Raw genomic sequence first — 22309 nt, forward strand, 5'->3', positions numbered from 1 at the left:
GGTTTACCGTCTTTGGCAAAATGTGATGACGCTCGTGCAAGCTGAACCTAAAGTAAGAACTTTATAATTTTACGTCATATTTCATTTCTATTCTATTCTCTTTTGTGACCTGAATTCGTCGTTGTTCGAACTGGTGTAACTCGTGACAAAAGTCAAAGACTTTGAGAAAGTTCTTGTCGTCAGCGAGAGGGCCTCACCTCGAGGACCACTGAGCCAGCATGTTTAATTAAAGATCACGTCCACCACTGTGATGACCGGTAGCATTCGTGTGTTTGAATGAATTCAGTCTGGATGTAGGTAGGCAAATGTATGTTTCTGAGCAACAGTCATTTGTAGCCTCTTCATCGGAGCCGCGGAAGATTAAAAGTCCATGCTACCACACCGTGATGGAGGCTGAGACACATTTATAAACACTAGAAGTCTAGTGTGTGTGTGTCTTTTAACCTCCGTGTGTCTGAGGCAGCCTAGGGTTCGAGTCCTTCTGTTTATATATATATATATATATATATATATATATATATATATATATATATATATATATATATATACATACATATCGCAAGGACTCTTCTTGGGTTCTGAGCTACCAAAGTACTTTTCGTTTCCAGTCTGAGCGATCTCGAGATTTTCTCTGAGCCTCCATTGCTTTGAGTTAATCAAGACAACAAAAAAAAAAATACTCCCTCGCGTATTTGATTTTTTTCGATATGGTGCCTCAGGCAAAAGCCCTTGGGACTTGCATGATCGAAAATGTACCGAGCCACCGGATCCTCTGTCTCGACGGGCAGATACAAAGGGCTTTGTTACGGCTTTGACAAGGAGCACATGGTGGACTCTGTTGTCTGGGCATTTCCCATGCCTTTTATCCGCAACTGTACACACACACTGAGGGAGTACAGAGGAAGACCTTGATGATGTACGGTGAGGTTATTTACCGAAGGAGAGTAACCGTACTCACTATTCCTATTCCATGTAGATATGAGAGTGGATATTGACTCAGATGGCATCAACTGGTTGACACTCGTTACGATCCATCTAGTCAAGGGTGTCTGTAATTAGCATCTAATGTACAAAAGACCATTGCCTGTGTGTTAACGCGTCTTCCCCTGTGTGTGTAAGGGTGGGTGTCTGGAAGTCTGGTAGTAACGCCTCCACTGATATCGACAACGTATATCGAATTTTCAGTTATTTTCGTCACGGCTCGACAAATTCACTCTAACACGATTTGTTCTTCATATTCGCCAAACAAAAAATGTTCCACATTTCTCACCCAGTCCACGCCACTGCGGCGACGCTCGGGACTTGAAACCCTTCAGACAGATCGGGGAGGTTATACCCTCATATTCGCTCGAAGCCTCGCTATTGTCCATCACCCCACCCACCCACCCACCCACCCACCCACACACCCACACACACACACACACAGTATACAGTGGTCAGGTGGCATTTCGACACTTGCCAGTAGATGTCGTCACAGAGTCGCTCGCACTGATGAAAAATGTATATTTGCTTTGGGTATCTTCTGAGAACGAGTTAAGGCGCTTGTACCGATCATTCTTTTATGTATGGTAGATATTGATTCCTCGTCTTCCGAAAACACTGAAAAGGGTATGATTATTCTCGTCCTATTGTACAGTTGGCCATCTTGAACTTTCACCACTTGATAGACGTCTTTGACACCTTCATGAATTAGGCTGATAACACGCATCACAAAGCAGTTCCATAAATGTCGATACGAGGATGCAAATGCTTTTTCCTTTTATATAGCTTCAGTCTTGAGCTCTGCCATCATGGAATATTTGCACACATTTTTCACAGGCTCAGTACAAGCGTCTTTCACTCCGGGTCACAAGTTATATACTAGAACCACAATCTTCTTTGCCTTACTGGTAGATGTATGGTTACATCACTCCAGTCTGGGGACTTAACGTTTACTCACCTGTGAGTTGTGTTAGTGACAGAAATACCATTAAGTTAACTGTAGTAAAAGTAAGGGCAAGAATAGTAGCAGGAGTAGTAGTGGCATTCGATCTCGCATCACTGTAGCTACTAGATTTTGCGTTCCATTTATCACTTTTGTGTTCATCACGACTGCATCCTTCTTGACAACAAGTGGGTTTCCATTCACGAAACTCACACACTGTATGTTCAGAACGTGGAATAATGTTAGTGAAAATGATAAGGTAATTAATTCGGGAAATTTTCGGTAATTGCCACTGTAATTATCACCTAAAGCACAAGTATTATCCTTTGTCAGTTTTTTATTACATATAGATAAATGTATCCTTTGTATACTTAGCAATGGAAAAAGATGTATATGTTCTATATATACTCTATAAGCAGGTCTTTTTCTCTATTTAGAAATATTTCATTTTCTGTTACTCAGTGGTTCCCAGCTGTCACCGTGAACACAGGAAAAGGATGAAATCATATGTACATCATATGTTATATACTACAACATATGTACATCATATGTAAATATGCACATACAGCAGACGCACAAAACTTTGACCTGTTGTCCCAACCGGTGGACATGGCCAGCTTCCTGAGCGCTGCAGAAAACTCATAAGAATAGAAGTAACTCGTAGGGCAGGAAAACAAGTAATCATACTGAGTAAGAATGTGCATGTCAATGTTTGATGGAAGTGATAATCCAGAACTGCATATACAGCCTCGAAATATGCCATGCACGCCACAGGTTGACTGTCTAATAGTATAACTCCGTCCTGTAATACCAAGGTAGCGTAGTATGGCAACGTAGACGTAATTAGTCTTGCATATGAATTTACATTCAGATCTACATACGGGTGAATGGTTATGAAAAGCCATGGATGAAGTTGTCTTAACACGGGAAAACGTGTTGAAATCGCTATTTTTTTGAGTAATTGAGTATAGGATACACACAGCAGGTAAGATGACTCACCTGTGTTGAGCGTGACGAAAGGTGATGCTGTAATGCTCAGTTTAAGGCGGCAGTGAGGTATATGTTTCGTGAGAGGAGAGGAGAGAAAAGTAATTTCTCGTTTGCTGTTCAAAAAATCAGTCCATCATTAACTACCCCAACGAAGGCTTCACAGTCGTGTTCTACCACTGTAAACACATTTGAATTATCGACTTTGCTCTCAAGTTATCTTAACATTGATAGACATTTTAGATTGCTTTTAAGTGTCACTGATGTCAGTAATAATAATGGTCAGAGCGGAGGGTACGACATGTGATGGATTAGCGTAACGGGATAGAGTTTTATGTTTGACACATTCGGTGTTTCTGCAGTTTGTCATCTTCTCCAGGTATTATTCCGTTCATTTCCTGTAGAATAAACAGAGGAACGAAGCTTTTGTATATTCTAATTCAGCATAATGAGATACCACTGTTTAATTAAGGGCTGAGTATAAGCAAAAATGGGAAGACATGAGCGTTTAATTTAATGTCTCACTTGTGGGCTATAAAGGCTGGATGTAGTAAAACCTTGGTGGCTCGACCCAAGAGAATAATGCAGTGAATTAGGTGTGGGTAGACCAGAGAGTGAGATAAGGGAGGGACTTGCCTGATCTGTTAGTTTATGAGAGTCAGGCTGGATACCACACATTTTTCCCCATATTCTTCTGGACTTTCAAGGTCTGGGACCTCCTCCACGCTCATGTTTCCTCGACCTGGAGAATACAAAAAGAATTCATCAGTAGTTTAGTGTAGCCTGTGCTCACCTGGGGATCATCGGGTGTTCAAGAAGAAATCTAATGTATTTCCTCCTTCAGCAAATCTTGTTTTGTGTCTAATGTTACAAAAAAAAACAGACTCGCATAGCGTACCAGGGTGTGGGTGTGTTCACATTCGAACTAACTTGAGGACTCGGGTGTTCAAGAACAAAGGCAAAACCGTAGATGGTCACGCCATCGACAGAGAGACGGAGTCTCGCTTATCTCTAGGAAAAATATATGCTTGGTAGAGATCCCTGAGGTACTCCACAGTCAATACATAAAACAGCTGAGGAAATGTTTCAGCAGGCGACACAGTATGCCAACATGTAGAAGAACTTGATGGATTAACTTATCAGATACTTTTGAGTGCTACAGGGATAGAGCATGACTAAATTGTTGGTTGGCTAATGGCTTTAGGTGTAGTCAGTGAAGGTGTGTAATGCAGTCTTGATGGATCTCTATCCCTAAATTCCTACTAGAAAATAGCACAGAAGTAAGTGGTCTCAAGGTTCTGCGTTAATCAGCGGAAATTTGCTCAAAGTAGGAAGGACATTTACCTAGCGATAACTTAACATTAGCAAGACACTTTTAGCCTTGTGTATAAAAGCTGTTAAGCTTCATCTATTTAGGAAACAGATGCTGCTCATGTAAGCGGTGGTGAGACAGGATCATAACTTGAGAGGTTGCCATCTGGAACCTGATGATGCGTTTGACTTGACCAAAAAAAACGGAAAGCAGTGATGACCGAGATGTGGGTAGTAGTGCTTGCCTGGTCAGAGTGGTGAGGGGGAAGTCGACCGACCGTTTCGTGTACGAGAACACTGTGCAGAATTCTTGATGGTTTGTATCATTTTGATGAGGGAGTCTGTTATTTTCCAACTTGGGTTATGTTCATGAGACTAGCTTATATTTGGAACATTCAATTGCATGGATTTTCAGACGACAGGAACCCAGGTTAGATAGGGTATTTGTTTAAAGCGCACACCGTGTCTCGGTGGCGAGGAATTATGAAAAGTCAGTATCTTCATAGATTACGTTACAATCTTGTGTCTTGTGGGTCTTTATAAGCTGTGTTGTGATAGTGGGTATAGTTACTCAAAGTATCCTATACTTCACTGGACTCGCCAGGACTAACGGCCAGCTACAGATGATCAAACACTGGCTTCCTCAGCAGTCCTTCGGTTTATCATTGCTGATGCCCTGAGGTCTCGGCCGCAGAAGAGGCAGAGAAAGAAAACAGGAAATGTTCCGACGCCCTTTGTACCAACTGTCCCTCTGGCGATACACTTGTCTGTGTTTGTTGACCAAATACGGTCTACGGAGGGGAGGGGTCTCTCTGTTCTACATTACCCTTGTGAGTCGGGTCATGGTCGGGATGACGAACTGATACAGTGTCAGGGTCATAAGAGCATCTGATTGGATAATCATAACATCCTAGTAGGTTAGTGTGAGAGTCTTACAAGAACAACAAGAACTTGAGGCATCGTAGTGGTGACGGTAGATATTTCGTATCGTCAAGTATGACCGTAATGGTGGGAGATTAATTTCACACCATGATTGATCCCAATCCTAATATCATAGATATTTTGTGGGATTTTCCAATGTAAACTCTGACGCCATGTCTTTGAATAGAACGACAGTTTCTAACAGTTTTATGATTCGAGTTTATAGAAAAATATGTTCCTCATCATTTTGGTGGTAGAGAATCCAGCCACAACAAGTGAGGGTTAGTTTACCCAAGAGGAGGAGGAGAACTAATCAAAGTGTCACGACAGACTGCATACACTGTGCTTTGATATTGCAGATCTGTTCGTCGGTACGTATACAGGACGTCAGACAAGAATACAGTAGCAACATCGGCAAGTACTGTATCAAGGGTTGCAGTCTATATATAGCGGTCCGCACCAGACTCGAAAGAATTCAGAGATGTTATAATGAAATTCTTCCTCTGAAGTTAGGGAGAGAGAGAGAGAGAGAGAGAGAGAGAGAGAGAGAGAGAGAGAGAGAGAGAGAGAGAGAGGTTCGACTCCTACTACAGGTATAGAGGAAGTTTTTGCTAGTGTTTATTTACTGGAAAGATTTTTGTACGTTGGTTTGACGCTGTTCATTTCTTAGCGTTCCATCCCTTGCCCGCCTGTGGTGTGAGATGTTTGTGAGGCATGAACAGAGTCGTGACGATGTTGCTCCCCACATCTGCTGGTAGAGAGGGAGGGAGGGAGCTACTGGGAGAGGAGGAGGAGGGGAGGGATCGGGGAGGAACCCCTTAATGACTCGTGCATCAGCCGTGCCTGTGGGCCAGATCAAAGGCTCAGAGATAACATCATTACCGCCTGGTGTTGGTCAATCCTCGGGCCGGTCCGGTGCCTGGGAATTCCACTTATACCCTGGGCAGTCGGTGTTTGTTATTCTCCCGCTGCTGCTGCACCAGCTGCTGTTGGATGTGCAGTCTTCCTGGTCGATCTCACGAGACCAGTATATGGTGGCGTGGCTGACCTAGGCACTTCGACCAGTCCTCTTGGTGCCCCTCTGATCTTCCTTTATCTATCACTGTCGATCAGTTATGTCCTCTTGATAACAGTTCATTCACCGATAGAAGTAGGCGACAGATGGAGCATTTCTAAATTTCTGGGTCGACTCGCCGTCACAAAAGTGCGAAAAAAAAACCTTGCAACATCTGGGCCGAGGACCCTCCTGGTTGCTCTCAGTTCGGTGGGCGTGGTCGATGAAGATGCCAGCCATGGCAAGTGTCTCTGCCACCAACATGTATTCAACATTAGCTCGGGCTGCCTCGCGTGTCTACCCGGCACAGTCTGAGGATTTTCTTAATTCACAGGTTATTTCTGTGTAATTGGTCCTCCATGTTGGGGGAGGATGTAATTTGTATGTCATTGGGGTTACTTTGTGCCTTCCATTTTGCAAGAAAAAGGTAATCATATCAAAAGCACGTACATTTCATTTCAGGAACTTTCATTATAAATTTGGAAATTATTTCGGTATATTTATAGATAAAGGAATGTGATGGAGACGTTGATTTAACCTAAAGAATCAACTTGATGGGCAGAGGGGAAATGTAAGAAGCACATATACGAATATGTAAGTTCATTGTTCCTTTCAACGCCTGGGCATGAGTTTGGAGTCTGTATGAGGCTATATGTGTCTCATCCATCCCGATGGAATTGGAAACGGAATTAATGAAAAGAGATAATGTAGATAGATAGATAAATGGAAAGATAGATAATAGATAGGTAGACTAATAGATAGACAGAGAGAATACAAGTTAGATATAGAGCTAAGTAGGTAGATAATTAGATAAGAAGGTAGGAAGGTAAAAATGGGTACAGAGGTAGATTGATAGACAGAAGGAAATGTAGGTCAGAAGCCTGGCTCACACAGAAGGCAACACTCGTCTTGCCTCCTGAAATGCAATTCCCAGCTGTGTGTGTATGCGCTGGGCGGAGGCGCGGGCCTGCCAGCCCTCATTGAATTTGCTAAGAATCTCTGGGGATCGCGGAGCGCCTTTGGGAAGAAGTTATCTGCCATGGATTCTTTCGGCTCTGATCGTAGAAACGAAACGGCTTCATGTATCACGGTTTCGAACGTCAGTGTCGCTCCCTCAGAAGCCTTCAAGGTGGAGAGGGTGACGGTTGACGCATGCGCCAGAATGGTCTTCACGCTGGAGAGAGGGAAGAGAGCCACGCTCGTTCTTTCAGGTCACAGAGGGTAGGGTAACGTGCCATTTCTCAGGGTACGTGCCAGTCAGGTGCCGATGTTACCTGAGCTGGCGTATGTGTGTGTGTCTCTCGTTCTCCCTGCCACTGCTGGTATCAGTTGACAAGTAAGTGCTTATGCTAAGCAGAAACGGCTCTGCAGTAATAAATATCGAGTCTCCAAAAAGTGTAGGTTTTTATCTTCGTACGTACGAGGTACGTGTCGTGTCTTACTATCGGCTCGTAGGTTACCGGGTTGTATTGATGGTAACAAGTTACCTCGAAGATAACTGTAACATTGGTAGTACTAATGTAACATTAAGAGCCTGGACAGTGTGATATTCAAAACATGAACACGATCAGGTAATTTAGTATTTTGTTCATATACTTTTGTGGGCGATTATGAAAACTTGATATTTATATTTTCTATGGCACAGACATTGGCAACAGTGGCTGTCGAAAGATGCCAAATGCCATCACAAAATGAAACCAGAGCCTAGCGTGTACCAGCATTAGTGATGCTGCTGGTAAAAGCTTAAAACCACATCAGTTTACAAACCATCTTTGCATATCCGATCACATTAGATTCATGTGTGGTTAGGTATATCTAGATTTAACGTAGGTGTCGATACAATCAGCTTTACTCCAGTAAATTTTCTGTTCCAACACTTTCTCGAAAATGACTCGACCATGTCCATATTTACCCACACGTAACCTAACCCTTTTTTGATCTGGTCAATGATATAACCTTGTCAAGATATATTTCTAAACGTCATAAAACAGGACCTTTTTTTTCCTTTATTTTGCATCATTCATTGTCTTTGATACATAACCTACGAGTTAACTGTTAACGGTAGAAGTCAACCAACTCTATCGTTGATGCCACCACCCACAAATCACCACTCTGTCTCTCTGACAGTCTTTTTAAGAGGAAGCGAATCGCTAGCTCCTGGAGTCTCTGCACCAGTAGCACCTACCATCTAAACAAGACCACTGACGCTACTGTTCTTGCTAGTTTCCTTAGTTGTCCTTGATTTTGCCCCTTTCACTGTGGCTCCTTTACCAACCCCTGGCTTCCAGTGTTGACTGTGTTACCACAGAGAGGATTATGCCTTCATCCCGAGGACTAAACAGTATGTGAAAAAGATTATTCAAAAAAAGGATTACCTCGGTGGTCAGAGAGAGAGAGAGAGAGAGAGAGAGAGAGAGAGAGCCCCTATCCCGGGCTACCACGCCCATCCACCTCATTTGATTAAACCCTCCACACCTCTGTGACGATCTACCGCCCCGTCGCTCGAGTGCAACTTTTTACGTACAGATCGGAGACTTTGTGTTGACTGCTGATTGTATTGGTTTCTATCTTGTCTTATTGTCCATTATTATGAAATTACCCAAGACCAATATTGAGAAAAAGCCCTGGTATTACCCAGGACTTTTCTAAAGGCTCCTGCAGCCCAAGACTTCACCTACTTCCAGTAGCAGGGAAACGTAGACCCCTTTAGGGTGAGAAGCATTTTGAGCAGAATGTACTCCCAATGATACAGCCTCGCCAAAGTGCCTTTTCACTCTCGGTCGAACCTTTCGCAGTTGCAGTTCGAGAGCACCTGTCCTTCTGTTGCATGTGTATGCATCTATCTATACATACATATATGTATGTCTATGATTATGCATACACGTATGCTTATCAGCGACTATTGATATGAGAGTACATGTCCATAAACCTACATCTCTGACCTAACGGTGTGAAGGTATACGTATAATACAAAGGAAGCATATTCCGTAGACTGATCTAAACCACAAAGTTCTAACCATCTTACTTACCAGTTGTAATCCTACGTTCCTAATGTGTATAGAGGGAGACAGGCTAGTAATTGAGAAGCCTTCTGCTTTATTGTCCATTTTCCATCTATACACATTATGAATGTACGTTGCCTACACTATGTTGGATGACTGGATGCTCTTACTGCAGACGCCTGCGAGATCGACCTCCGCCTTGTCTTCAGGAGTGCAAGTCCGAGCGTTTGCTCATGAGCCATCCTGCAGAAGAGCTACGTAAGTCGGTTTGATTCTCACGTCGAAAGAGCAGTTGTCAACTGTTTCTGTCGTAAACTATACGGAAAAAAAAAATTATAATAATGGGAATGTCATACCACGCATGCAGGAAAGGAGAAGATAATGCTTGAAAATGTAGAAGAAAATAGAGACGTTGCAATCGGCAATGTAAACGGAGATGCCAATTACTGAGGGACATTGTGAATGTGAGAATGTTGTGGCAGATTATCAGGTGATGCTGCATTGTAGACTGTGACCACAGAGGACCTTTAATGGGAAGAGAAGTGACATTTCTTTGTCCTCTTCCACCCCGAGGTCTTCAGTCCCTCGTGATTTGAGACACCGTTTTCTCTCTCTATTTGTTCTCTCTTTATTATTCTCTCTCTCTCTCTCTCTCTCTCTCTCTCTCTCTCTCTCTCTCTCTCTCTCTCTCTCTCTCTCTCTCTCTCTCTCTAATAGTGATTAAGAAAAACTAGACTTAAAGAGGGAAAACGATGGACGTGACTGATAAGACGAAGAATTGCAGGATATAAACAGTTAGACACACTAAAGAAGTGCAAAATAAAAGGTGGGGAAAAATAAAGATAATTGGAACAACGATGACGAAGAATTTAAGGACATCACAAGAGCAGCAGGTGAGAGCGATAGTGGAGTCGCCATTCATACAATTATGATGAGACTCGCCAGGAAAAAGAATAAAAGAGGGAACGATAGATTGGTCGGAAAGGAAGAAGATTGACTTACGAAAAAGATAAAAGACTTGGAATTGGAAGATGGAACTGATGATGAAGTGATATCAAACCCGAAGGCAAAGCAGAAGGAAGGAAATGCAGAGAGAAAATACGGGAAGATGTAAAGGAGAACGAAGATGTAGATGCAGGAGATGAAAGAGAAGTGGAAGAGGATGGTGGAGAAAATGGAGGATGGTAGAGGAAATGGAGTATACATAAAAATGTAGAATATGATGACGAACAAAGACAGAAATCATAGATACAGGGAAGAGATCTTAAGCCAGATAAAAAGTCAAAATAAGGCAAATTAAGATCTCAGAAGTAAATAATACCTGAACCAGATAATGATGAGAATAAAGGCAAAGACAAGAAGCAATAACTGAACTAAATGATAAAAAAGAAAACATGGGCAAGCTATAATCCCAGAAGGAAGTAACTACTGAACTAGAGAACAAGAAGGTAGAAAGAGAAGGCAAGATAAACTACATGATGAAGGAAGCAACAACTGAACCCATTGAAATTTCTTGCTATACCGCCATCGGCAGAGAAGACGGGGAAGAAAAGTAGATTGAAAAAGGTGAGAGAAAATGAAGCATCAGAAACAGTATCTCATAAATAGAAGAAGCAGTAACTAGATTAACGGCAACATATAGAAACAATGCTGAAGAAGGGAGGGCCTGGCACTTGAGCCTTGGATAACTTTCTCAGTCTTCCAGCCACATAAATCTTAAACACCTAGAAAATGCAGGTGACATAAATAGGGAAAGTTGCAGTATAGCAGCCAAGGTTGAAGCACTGTTCACCAGTTTTCTTCTTTTTAATTCAAAGAGGCGACGATTCAGTCTGGCTACTTCCAGCGGACACACAATCCAGAGCCTACAACATTCATCCATACATTTGATATTTTGTACTTTGAACGAGTTTTTATGGTACTTATGTGACAGAGGCTGCTCATCACCTGGACTGAAGATTCTACGCTCTTTTGGATAAGGATCAGCTAGAAGCGAAAATGAAGAGGAAAGATGAGGAAGTGACTACAGGGTGTTTCAGAGTGGTTTATGATGACCTGAAGACCTCCGGATCAGATGAGGCTGAACCTAAAGCTCCGAGGATTTGGGCAGGTGGTGGCTTACACGTGAGATGCGGGATCGACCAGCTAAAAATCTCTCAGTATGTGGAAAATGAGTGTGTCCCTTGGTCGTGATTCCTTCGTAGAAGCAACCCTGCTTGTGCTGCTGGAAGAACCAATAGACCGTTTGATCGAAATGCTGTTCATGTAGCTGAGCAATCATTACCTTCAGCTTTTAGAAAGCTCTGTTGGATTTAAACCATGATCAGCCCTTCCATGATTGTGTGCACCGACGTCATTCATTCTACTCGATGCAAGTCACATTACTACAGTGGAAGTAACTCCACGCTTAAAAGATGTTTATACAAAGGAGGAAAGAACACTTGAAGACATTTGAAAAACAGAAAAGACGAATCTGGAAGATGAAAGCTTCTGATGCCTCGCGGAAACAAGCGGAAAATACAAAGACAAAAGAAGTACTCACTCGCAAACAGGAAAAGAATCGTAACAAAAACAAGAAAGACTGGATGAAAAAGTCCCCCGTGAATTGTCTGAAAGACCAGAGGAACACACTGTCGAGTTCCTTTTCAGAAACTCCGCTTCCTTTACAGACTCCGCTCCTTGGAATGTTCAGTGTTACTTTTAGTTTAGAAGGCCACAAGCCGCTCTCCGAGAAGGTTAATTTTAGTATTGGCGTGGAGAGTGGGATAACTATTGCTGCTCCAGATAGTACAGGCAGTTGAACGTTCTTAAGATTACTGTAAGGCGAGCTAATTGTAAGTTCGGTGAAGTGCGAAAACTTCATCGTTTCAGGATGTATTAGCCAGTGTGATGAGCTCTCTGGAAAGCGCATAACTGCAGTGGAATCTGCATGAAGAGACCAGGAAAGCTCATGGTGCTTCTGGTCTTGCAACTCCTGCTCACACCATTAGATATAAGAATATTTCCGAAACTCAGAAAGCATGATTTCTTATGGCTGAGCCCTGTTTATCCTTACATTAAGATCTTATTCTTGATAAATCTCCCAAGAATAATCTAGGAATTGAGAATACTGATGGTACTTACCGGAGCCATTCCACTGTAAAGGTTGTGTGGCCTGTCTTCTCACGATGAACAACTTGAATCATGAGACTGATCGTTGTAACGTGTGGGCGACTGAAGAGCAGACTTTTCAATGAAGGTGACGCTGGCCATGATGACTCCCGAAAAGATCTCTTGGGAGTACGTAGATCAAAGAATCTGGAACTCGAGTCTGTCTTTACATGATCCTGCTGACCTGTTCAAGTTTTGCATCGAGTGTGTGAGTGGTGTCTTGATGACCTGTGTCTTGCTTGTGTTTCAGTTTAGGACTTATGGTCATTTAGGACTTATGGTCATTTGGTTTGGTTGGTGGTTTGGCCTGTAGGGGTATCGCCTGCCCGGTCCATTAAGGCCGTCATCGTCAACTTACGTCCACCAGCTGAAAGATCTTTCACCAACCTTCTTCAGGTGTTGAGGGTAACTCGAAGACCACATGCATTCTCACTTTGATGATGACATAACACGCGTACAGGATGTGGCCTCTCATTTTATCTGTAGTATGAAAATATATGGATATTAGTGAACCTTCCATTGTTACACTTTGAGTTATTTTTCCTCTTTCACACGATCTCGTTTTCGTTATCATAACGAATCATCCACTGAGGAAACTCTGACTTCTATCTAATAAGTGACAAAGGGCGGTAATTTGTTGCCTCTGTTATATTTCTGTTTTACTCTTCCCAAATATGTATGAGGATCTTCCCTGTTTAATTAAAACATCCGGGATTTCTATCAAGCGTCTGAAACGAAAACGTAGCATTAGCAATCGCTTTGGCATCACTATCTCCTTATTATTCAGTCTTTTCATCTCAAGGTGTACTGTCTGTTACTCTATGGTATCTGGAATCTGGATCAACCCTCTCTGTCCGTTTAAAATAAGGGCTTCGTAAGCTATTATGTTTCTAGTATTGATTTGAATTTTAGATAATCAGGATTTCTAATATCTTCATAGTTTATAAGGATCTTAATGTAGAAGAAAGTCCCATAATATCAGGAGTGAAAGTTTAAAGAACTTCTCACTCCAAAGAAGTCCCTCATTTCCTTGCTACTGAAAGTAGCGCAACCGTAAACTTCAGGAGAATCTTGGCAACACCAGAACTTTTTCTTAGAAAGGAGAAACTTAAATGAATAGATAATATATATATATTTCCTTTTTCTGTACCTCATACATTGTAGCGGTATCCCGCGTGAGCGAGGTAGCGTCAAGAACAGACGATTGAGCCAAAGGAAAAACAATCCTCACTTGGATCCTTCCTCTCCTGCCCGTCTTAGTCGCCTTCGTCGACATACGGGAGATACGAGGACAGTATCCTTTCTTACGTATATTTAGGGTATATATATATATATATGTGTGTATATATATATATATATATATATATATATATATATATATATATATATATATATATATATATTGGATGAAGGAAGGGTCTGATTTAACCAAACAAATACCGCTTAGTGTAGTCATTAAAGTGTTATAATTCTATATATATATATATATATATATATATATATATATATATATATATATATAGGTTTGAAACGGCTGCTTCAAGCACCTTATCAAATGTTAGTGGTCCTGAAATGGGTCTGTACCATCTACAGATGATGATGATGATGATGATGTTAATGTGTGATTATTTGTCATAACTTATTTGCCCTAGAAGGGGAGAGAGAGAGAGAGAGAGAGAGAGAGAGAGAGAGAGAGAGAGAGAGAGAGAGAGAGAGAGTGTATGATTACGTATTGATGATTACCATTATCCTGCACCGTTGTTGAACACTCATCACACCAACATAATCTCATTCTGCATTCAGCCATGTTATACATCACTATCATCCTGATGATATTTTTTACCCATTCATCCCATCAATCCAGGTCTGCTCTCTGTATGGTGAAGCACCATCCTTGGCTTACCTATGTACCTCAACTCTTTTAAATCTTTTTCGCGATAGTAGTCGCGAAAGACGATGTCCTCATTACCCGGCTAACTCCCATCACCTTCTTCCCTCTCCTACAGGAGTGTCCGGAGGGTGTAGTACAAGAGGACGCATTTAAGGAAATCTACGCCAAGTTTTTCCCCCACGGAAGTAAGTAAGACCATGTCCTGTGTATGTGTGTGTGTGTATGTGTGTGGGTGTGTGGAGGTGAGTGTGACCTCATGTTACCGTGGTAGTCACGATTGTGTACCGGAGTGATACGTTGTCTTGTTGTCGTAGTGTACCAAGTGGTCTACCCATGTGTATCTGGTAGCCTCCTCATGTGTATCTGTCTGTTACACAGTTGTCTGGAGGCCCTCACCATTTGTACATGGCTGTTACACATTGTCTGGGGGGGGTGTGTCTCTCTCTCCCCATGTATACCCGACTGTCATATAATGTCTGGCGTCTCCCATGTGTCCCCGGCTGTCTCCCAGTGTTTGGTGTCTCCCATGTTCAGGCTGATCACCCAAATGCTTCCAGTGAATTGTTCGTGCATGACATATTTTGGCCGTGGTCTTTTGTGACTCGTCGCCATTGTGGTTTCTTCCATATTACTTTTTATTTTTTTTTTCTTGTTCTGTTGCGTTATACTTTTTTTTATCAGACTGGGTCCCTGCGATCGCTTTCTGTGGGTATTTCTGCACGAGAGTTAAACCGCTGTGTTTCTGACCATCCTTCGTGTGGTTTTCAACCATCTCTTTCTCCAGTGTTCGCCAATATATTGCCTCTCCCTTTTTCAGGCTTAAAATTTTAATTTCATTTGCGCGCTCTTTCTGCCTGGGGGCAATGTTTAATTGAATGATATCTCATTTTTCGGTATATTTTGTCCCAAATCGTTTATTCACATACCTTTTTTTTTCTTTTCTATTTTTTTTTTTTTGTTCTTTGAGCTGCTTGCTTATAACGGAACGTTTGAGCACTTTATACTTTTGCTTCCCCCCTTTTGGGTCAGTCTTATTATATTCACTTCAACCCCTGGAAGCTGCTGCTCTTCACGCAAGACGAAATGTCCCCCCATTGGGGGACACTGAACGGAGAGTAACTTGACCCGGAACACTAACATCCCTAAGATCTCTCTCTCTCTCTCTCTCTCTCTCTCTCTCTCTCTCTCTCTCTCTCTCTCTCTCTCCATTCATGGCACCGTGCTCAGTGGGGAGGTACTCCCTCTTCCTTGCAACCCCCTTTGTGGCAGCGAACAAGGGGACATTTCTCACCCTTGGTGTCACGTCCAGGAACAAGATCCACTCGTGGAATCCAGTGTCCGGGACGCCACATCTCTCACCCGTGCCTGCACCGTCTTCACGTCACGTGACCACAACCTCGGCTCAGATGTCTTAAGAGGCATCATTAACAACCCCCCCCGCCGCCGCCCCCCCCTGACGCCGGCGCCCCTTGGTGGCCAAACCTCAACCCCAAAGCACGACGAAGAGCATTTTGATCCTCTCATTCCTCCAGGAGCACTCTCTCACTGTCACATTTCTTTTTTTTATTATCTCCACCCTTGTCACCGCGTCCAGGAGACATCTTCCACCCGATGACATAAAATGTCGAGTTCATAAAGCACATTTCTGTCTCCCCTCCTCCTCCCGCTTTCCTCCCTGTTCGTCTGCGTAGTGCATTAGTCGCCCACCTCGCCTCGCACGACCCTATCCCTGGCAAGCCTGTGTATTTAGTGATGTACCATAACACGTCAATAACAATTGGGTAGCTAAAGATATCGTAGATCACCATTATGATTTTTGTTTTGGTCTGAACTGAGAACAAATAGTTGATATATTTCACTCCCTCCCCCACTTTCAAAAGCCACCCCACTCACACACCCCCCACTCACTCCCCTCTTTTTAGTGAAATAGCTCCCCTCCCCCCACCACCATTTTTAGTGATATAGCTCTCTCCCCTTTTTTTAGTGAAATAGATTTTAGCTCACGTATCTGTTGTGTGTAACTCTGTGCCTCTTCCTTTGCTGCATCGGACAGTCGGTACGTAGAGTTAGTGACGGATTCTTTTTTTGAAGTTAGACACAAAAAAAAAAAAATAACCACGTAGTTTGCACTCCTGTAATAAAAAAAAAAAATATATAGCTTCTCTATTTTTGGTGAAATATAGTGTGTATATAAGAATACATGTATATATATTAAAAGATTTTGTTTAATATGGATATATACATAGTCTTTTTTTTTTTTTTCTTTTAAGGTGAAGAGGCTCTATAGACATATTTGCATTAAGCTCTAGATTTTTACATGCCTATATAGATCTCATAGATTTAGCCTTCTATCTTATTCTTAGTACATGAAACAAACAGTGGCTTGTGAAATGTGTTCCGTACGTCAGAGCTACAGCATTTGTTGATCACTGGTCTTGTCGAAGACTCTGCTCATTCCAAGAGACATTATGGGTTTATATCCTGATATGATTGTCTTATATATATATGTGTATAATATTGCTATACCTCATATGAATATTTTCTATATCTATCTGTCTATCTATCTAGCTATATATATATATATATATATATATATATATATATTGAGGTAAAAAGATAAACATGTAGCTACACATGCAAGCACACAGATACCTAACAGAGAAACATCCAGATAGATAGAAGATGAATGGAGATAGATATCACTTTTTAGTTATGAAATATACACTTAATTAGTACTTTATTAAGGTATAAGCAGTATATACCACACGTATATATATATATATATATATATATATATATATATATATATATATATATATATATATATATATATATATATATATAAACAAACATTAAACGAGAGAAAAATGCCATATAATCGTCTTCATTATAACCACAGAAAGAAATATAAACGACTTTGATACCCGCACTACAGTTGTGATTCTCTGGCGGCCTACCCTGGATGAAGTACGTGCTTATTAAACCAAAGATCATAACACGATGCTGAGAATGATCAAAATATCACAGAAAAAAGACAATACGGACGACGACGTTTCCAAACATATCAAAGAGAGAGATGTTCGGTCGTATTTAAGAAATGTTACGAACTGTAAGGTTCGTAGATGATGATATGTTCTCTTGTTCTCGAAACGATCATGAATTTGCACACGAAGGCTTGAGGTCTGACCGCTCAGTTTTGTGGATGAGAATCTCGCACATTGGGATGGATTCTTATAGCACACACACACACACACACACACACACACACACACACACACACACAAAGCCCCATCATCTCCCAACACAAGCGGGCAGACACCCAAACTTATCGGCCACTTACCGACTCTGCGAAGTTGGGTTGGTGGGTAATACGTCATCACTGGACTGAGGTGACCAGGAAAGATGATGATGTCATCACGTGGGAGAAGCATCATGAGACCTGCAGCCAGACCTACCAACACTCCTCTCCCCAGAAGACGGTAACACTACACCCAGCCGACGACCCCCCGGGATCACCCAACGCATCAAGTGGCTCATGCAACAGAGAAATCGAACGTTCAACACTCGAAACATCGACCTCTACAAGCAACTTCCCAACGAAGTGCAAGACCAAGTACAAGCTGCGAAGGCCTATTGCCCGTGCAATAGGCCTCCTTCGCCATATCAATATGGGTCAGTGGTATGGCAGAATACAAGAACTAACTGGCGCTGACAAGCGAAACCACACACACACACACACACACCCTTCCCATGTGTAGATGAACCTCGCAGTGAGGAGGCCGCACACTAGATCAACAACCACTTTGCCAATATTTGGCCAGCGATTACCACAGATCGACATCGGCTCCTTCCGAGCATACCTACCGACCCAATCTCCCCAAAACATGGGAAGAAATATCAAGCAGCTATGCGCCTTCAGCGTTTTAAAACCAGACGCTCAACCACAACGCTCAGAGACTTAACAGTGAAACTGTACAGTGAATTCTCCCATGATGTAGCTACAACGCTAACCGCCATAATTAATAGTTCTCTCAAACAATCGAAATGCCCCACAGCTTGGAAGACGGCATGTGTCGCTCCGCTACCCAAAGCCACCAACCCAGAGTCTCTTAATAGCTTATTCCTTGTTGTCATCACTCCAATCCTCAGCCTTCATGCGATAAACAATGGCTTTCCCCGCGATAGGTAATCTATCATGTCTAGTGATGGTGCAGACAATGTAGATATCCTCTTATGTAGTGTAGCCTTTCCAGCCAGTTAGGAATAGATATTATAGCGTTGTATGACAGGATATCATGATAGAGATTAATGTGTTTATAAACACGGTTATGGATTACACCTACTTTCATGATTTTCGTGCCGAGATCCGATGCGGTCAGTTTCTCAAAGAAGTGATGACAGGGCTAGAAAAGATGACAAATATATTAAAATCATATTAGGTCTGCCCCTCATCCAGGTGGAGGCCATCAGAAAGACATCTCTGTTTGTGGTGTATCATGCCGAAGGTTGAACACGTCATCAAAGACACACTTATCAAAGGAACGTCTATTTGCTGTAGTCTGGGGGAACACATTTCACAAGGCTTTGTAACCAGTAATATCCATGTGTCTCGTTACAGACTCCAGTTTGTACGCTCATCATGTATTTAAGGCCTTCGACTTAAATAGCAACGGACAGATTAGTTTTAGGGTAAGTATCTGTCTGTGTCTTGGGCTGGTGTGGTTGGTAGTCTGTCTGTGGTACTGTAACCTGTGTCTGGTGCATTAATGTTCGCTCTTTTCTCCCTTTCATTCTGTCGTCTGTAGCCTTCCTGTTGCCCTGAGGTGTTGCCGGCAGCGAAGATGGTATGGTAACGGGTTCAGATGATATTTTATGAGTTCTTTTATTTTCTAATTCAAGATTCGAAGGAGGAGAAAGGTATACTTCCCTTTTCAGTGTTGTGTTTTCAGCATGCCTCTCAGCAGTGTTATAGTCCCTCAGTATTAGAATGAAAGGATAATGTTCTTTGAGATATAGATAGACTGAATAATGGTCATTTAAGTGCACTGGTGTTTGAAGAAATTTCACAAGCAAAAAAAATAGATTTTTTTTTCTTTCATCCAGGTTTTTGACCTTCATATATTTCACGATTCCTCTTCAGCATCTTTAGATAAGGTTCCACCATGGCATTATCAAACTGCTGTATCAAAAATGTCATGATGAGCAGACAAGACTGCTGCTCGCATACCTCCATCGTGTTATCCAAATATCTCGCACATCTGTAGAACGTAGAGAAAAGCAGAGAGAGAGAGAGAGAGAGAGAGAGAGAGAGAGAGAGAGAGAGAGAGAGGAGGAAGACCTGGTCTGTATCTCACGGGTAACTTGCCTTGGTCTGGGTGTGACGTGTGGATGATAACATTCTGAATGAGCCTGGCGCGGGAGGGCTTCCCGCAATGGAAAACGGATATGACTCCCGGAACGGCAGCAGAAGAGTCCGGGATTATATCCGGGTTCCTTCTGAGTGAATAGGGGGGAATGTGTACTTAGTGGGATGAAATTGGCATGTTGAATAAGTTACTTTTTTTTTTTTTTACACGACTAAATTAGGTATTTCCGAGTGATACATGACTGGAATATCGTATTCATCCCACATATTAAAGACTAACTTTGAATAGATGACTGTCCACAACCTGACCTTAATAATATAGATGAAATAACATTATAGACTGCACACCTTATCATGATTCCTCGACATCATACATTATAGATTTCTATCACAGTGTACCGACTATAAGAGACACGAATAATCTCTCTCGATCCTAATGAATTCCTTGTTCCATCTATAGCAGATATTTCATGGATCTGCATGACAGGGTCGGATTAGCTTTGTGAAGCTGAATCACAGACGGAAATGTCGAACTTTGTTTTAAATGTTTATGATGAATTAGTCTAGTGTACTGCCTGTGCAGTTTCTTCTACTTTTTCTGTTACTCAAACCGGAGACAGAATATGATGACGCATATTGTTGTGATGTGGGATTTCTTATTGCTCAGAGGTATCGGTACAGACCGTATTTCTGACCCGGGTTTGATCATATATCCCTGCTGGGGTATGTATACATGCTTTTGTGTATGTATATTGTTACTATGCGACCTCCGTGACCCCACTCATGATGGGGCTCCTTTAGCTTCGAGGCTGCCCTTCACACAGGAGTAAGATAAGGTGGGCTCCTTTGAGGCGATATGGCCCTTGACGACGCTAAGCTCATTTCTTTCTGTTGACGGTGTAGTGTGTGTGTGTGTGTGTGAGGATTTTACAGTGGCGTTGCCCCATCTCTTAACCTTGTTAAATGTCCTTACCATGTCCTTACTCATATGTATGTATTTTTGTGTATATGCACTATATGCACTTTACAGTACAAGAAGGGAGCTTTACACTTGTGTGTACAATTATCTTTATATAATTACATGTTTGTATAATATTGGGTAAGTTCTATTTTCGTAGGGCCCCCATCTCTTTCACAATTTTCTGCTGTAACACAATTTCATATATTTCTGGGTGCTGTCAGCATTCACAGTTTCATCACATGGGTCATTTCATTCATCCACAACTCTGTTGCTACAAAACTGCTTCTATATATCTGTTCTAAAACGTATATTCCTTAACTTCATGTTAAAGCCTTTAGTTGTTCTATCTTTGGCTCTTTCGAAAAACATGTTCGCTGTTAACATCATCAAATTGGTTTAGACTGCTAAAGGTTCTAACCAACTCATCCCGAACGCTTAAAGAGAGTTAAGACATTTAGCGTTCCATGTTTCTCCAGTGAAACGTTAAAAAGAGCGTTTTAGATGACTTGTCACGATTCTGAAGTACTGTTCCGACGACCACCTCCCCCATCTCATCTCACTGGTGTTAGGAGCAAGGCTTTTTTGGACGTGTCATTCATCTCCTCGCGTAACTTTACGTCATCCTCTGCGACCATTTCCTATGAACTTCTTAGCCTGATTAGTCGCTCAGTAGATGACAAATCACTCCTGATGAATCGATGGAAAAGGTTCTGATTATCTCCTGCCTATTTCTCAATCCTGTTGTCGGAGATCCTCTGTTCCTTTTTTGTGTATCCTGCCGTACTCGTTCCTTTGTTTCTATAAAGTCTTGTAGGTACTCTGTTGGCTGGAGTGCCACCTGTATCTCCACAGTACATTTCATTTGCTATTTCGACGTCTGTTGTCTCGCACTTTATTGTCTTTTAACTTTCCATCTGTATGTGAAGATGCTTTTTTCACAGAACTCTAAACGCTGATGACCTGTATTAAGACTACTGCATTCCATTTCCACGTCCCGTTCTGTGTTGTTTCCATGATTTTATTCCCACTTTAAGTCTGGTTTCATCTCTTGTTTGTTATGTACTCACTGACTAGATAATGAATCTCAAGCAATACATACGTGATCAATATCTTGTTTATGGGTCTATCATATGTGGTATTTTCAGTTTCCATGCCACTGTATGTGGAGATGGATCTCGTAATGATGGTGTATCGCCCCTCCCCTGCTGATCCCAGTGTACTCAGTGACATACTGGTACAGAAAATATTCCCTTTATACACCTTAAGAACTTTTGTGTCTCCATGACTTTCTGTCTGTGTGGGAGACACAGTTCTCCCAGTATATCTCTTTATTATCTAAACTCCTCCTTTTTGTAGACTTTACCATATTTCACAAGTCCATGTTTCACTGCTTTATGTCCCATACTAATTGTTCGTTCAGTTTTGTTTTTGTATATTTGTACTGTGTGTGTGTCTGTGTGTGTCTGTTTGTGTGTAACTTTTGTACCAATTATATATCTGTTTATATGTCTATCTATGTGTCTGTTGGCATGTATCTTTTATTCATATGATGAAGTATATGTCTTTGTCTGTATGCGTCCCACGTATATACATATATACTTACATATATATACTTACATATATACTTACATATATGGTTACTTGGACGGGTCCAAGAGTTATGGGTTACGAGCCATTTGGTAAATGATACATATTGCAATATTGTTTATTACTGGCCAAGCAACCACACGCACATGTAAGCGC

General features: G+C 41.8%; 1 protein-coding gene across 4 annotated transcripts in view; it reads left to right on the forward strand.

Moving 5' to 3' along the window:
* The window catches only part of LOC139764786 (Kv channel-interacting protein 4), a 737128-nt gene that overhangs the window by 511341 nt on the left and 203478 nt on the right, over positions 1 to 22309 (forward strand). For all 4 annotated transcript variants that reach the window (XM_071691804.1, XM_071691895.1, XM_071691982.1 and 1 more), the window contains exons 3-4: positions 14356 to 14425; positions 18859 to 18929. In XM_071691804.1, the coding sequence (XP_071547905.1) occupies positions 14356 to 14425; positions 18859 to 18929 (141 nt within the window). The remainder of the gene's footprint in view (positions 1 to 14355; positions 14426 to 18858; positions 18930 to 22309) is intronic.

This window comes from Panulirus ornatus, chromosome 1, assembly GCF_036320965.1.
Source record: "Panulirus ornatus isolate Po-2019 chromosome 1, ASM3632096v1, whole genome shotgun sequence".
Classification (NCBI taxonomy): Eukaryota; Metazoa; Arthropoda; class Malacostraca; order Decapoda; family Palinuridae; genus Panulirus; species Panulirus ornatus.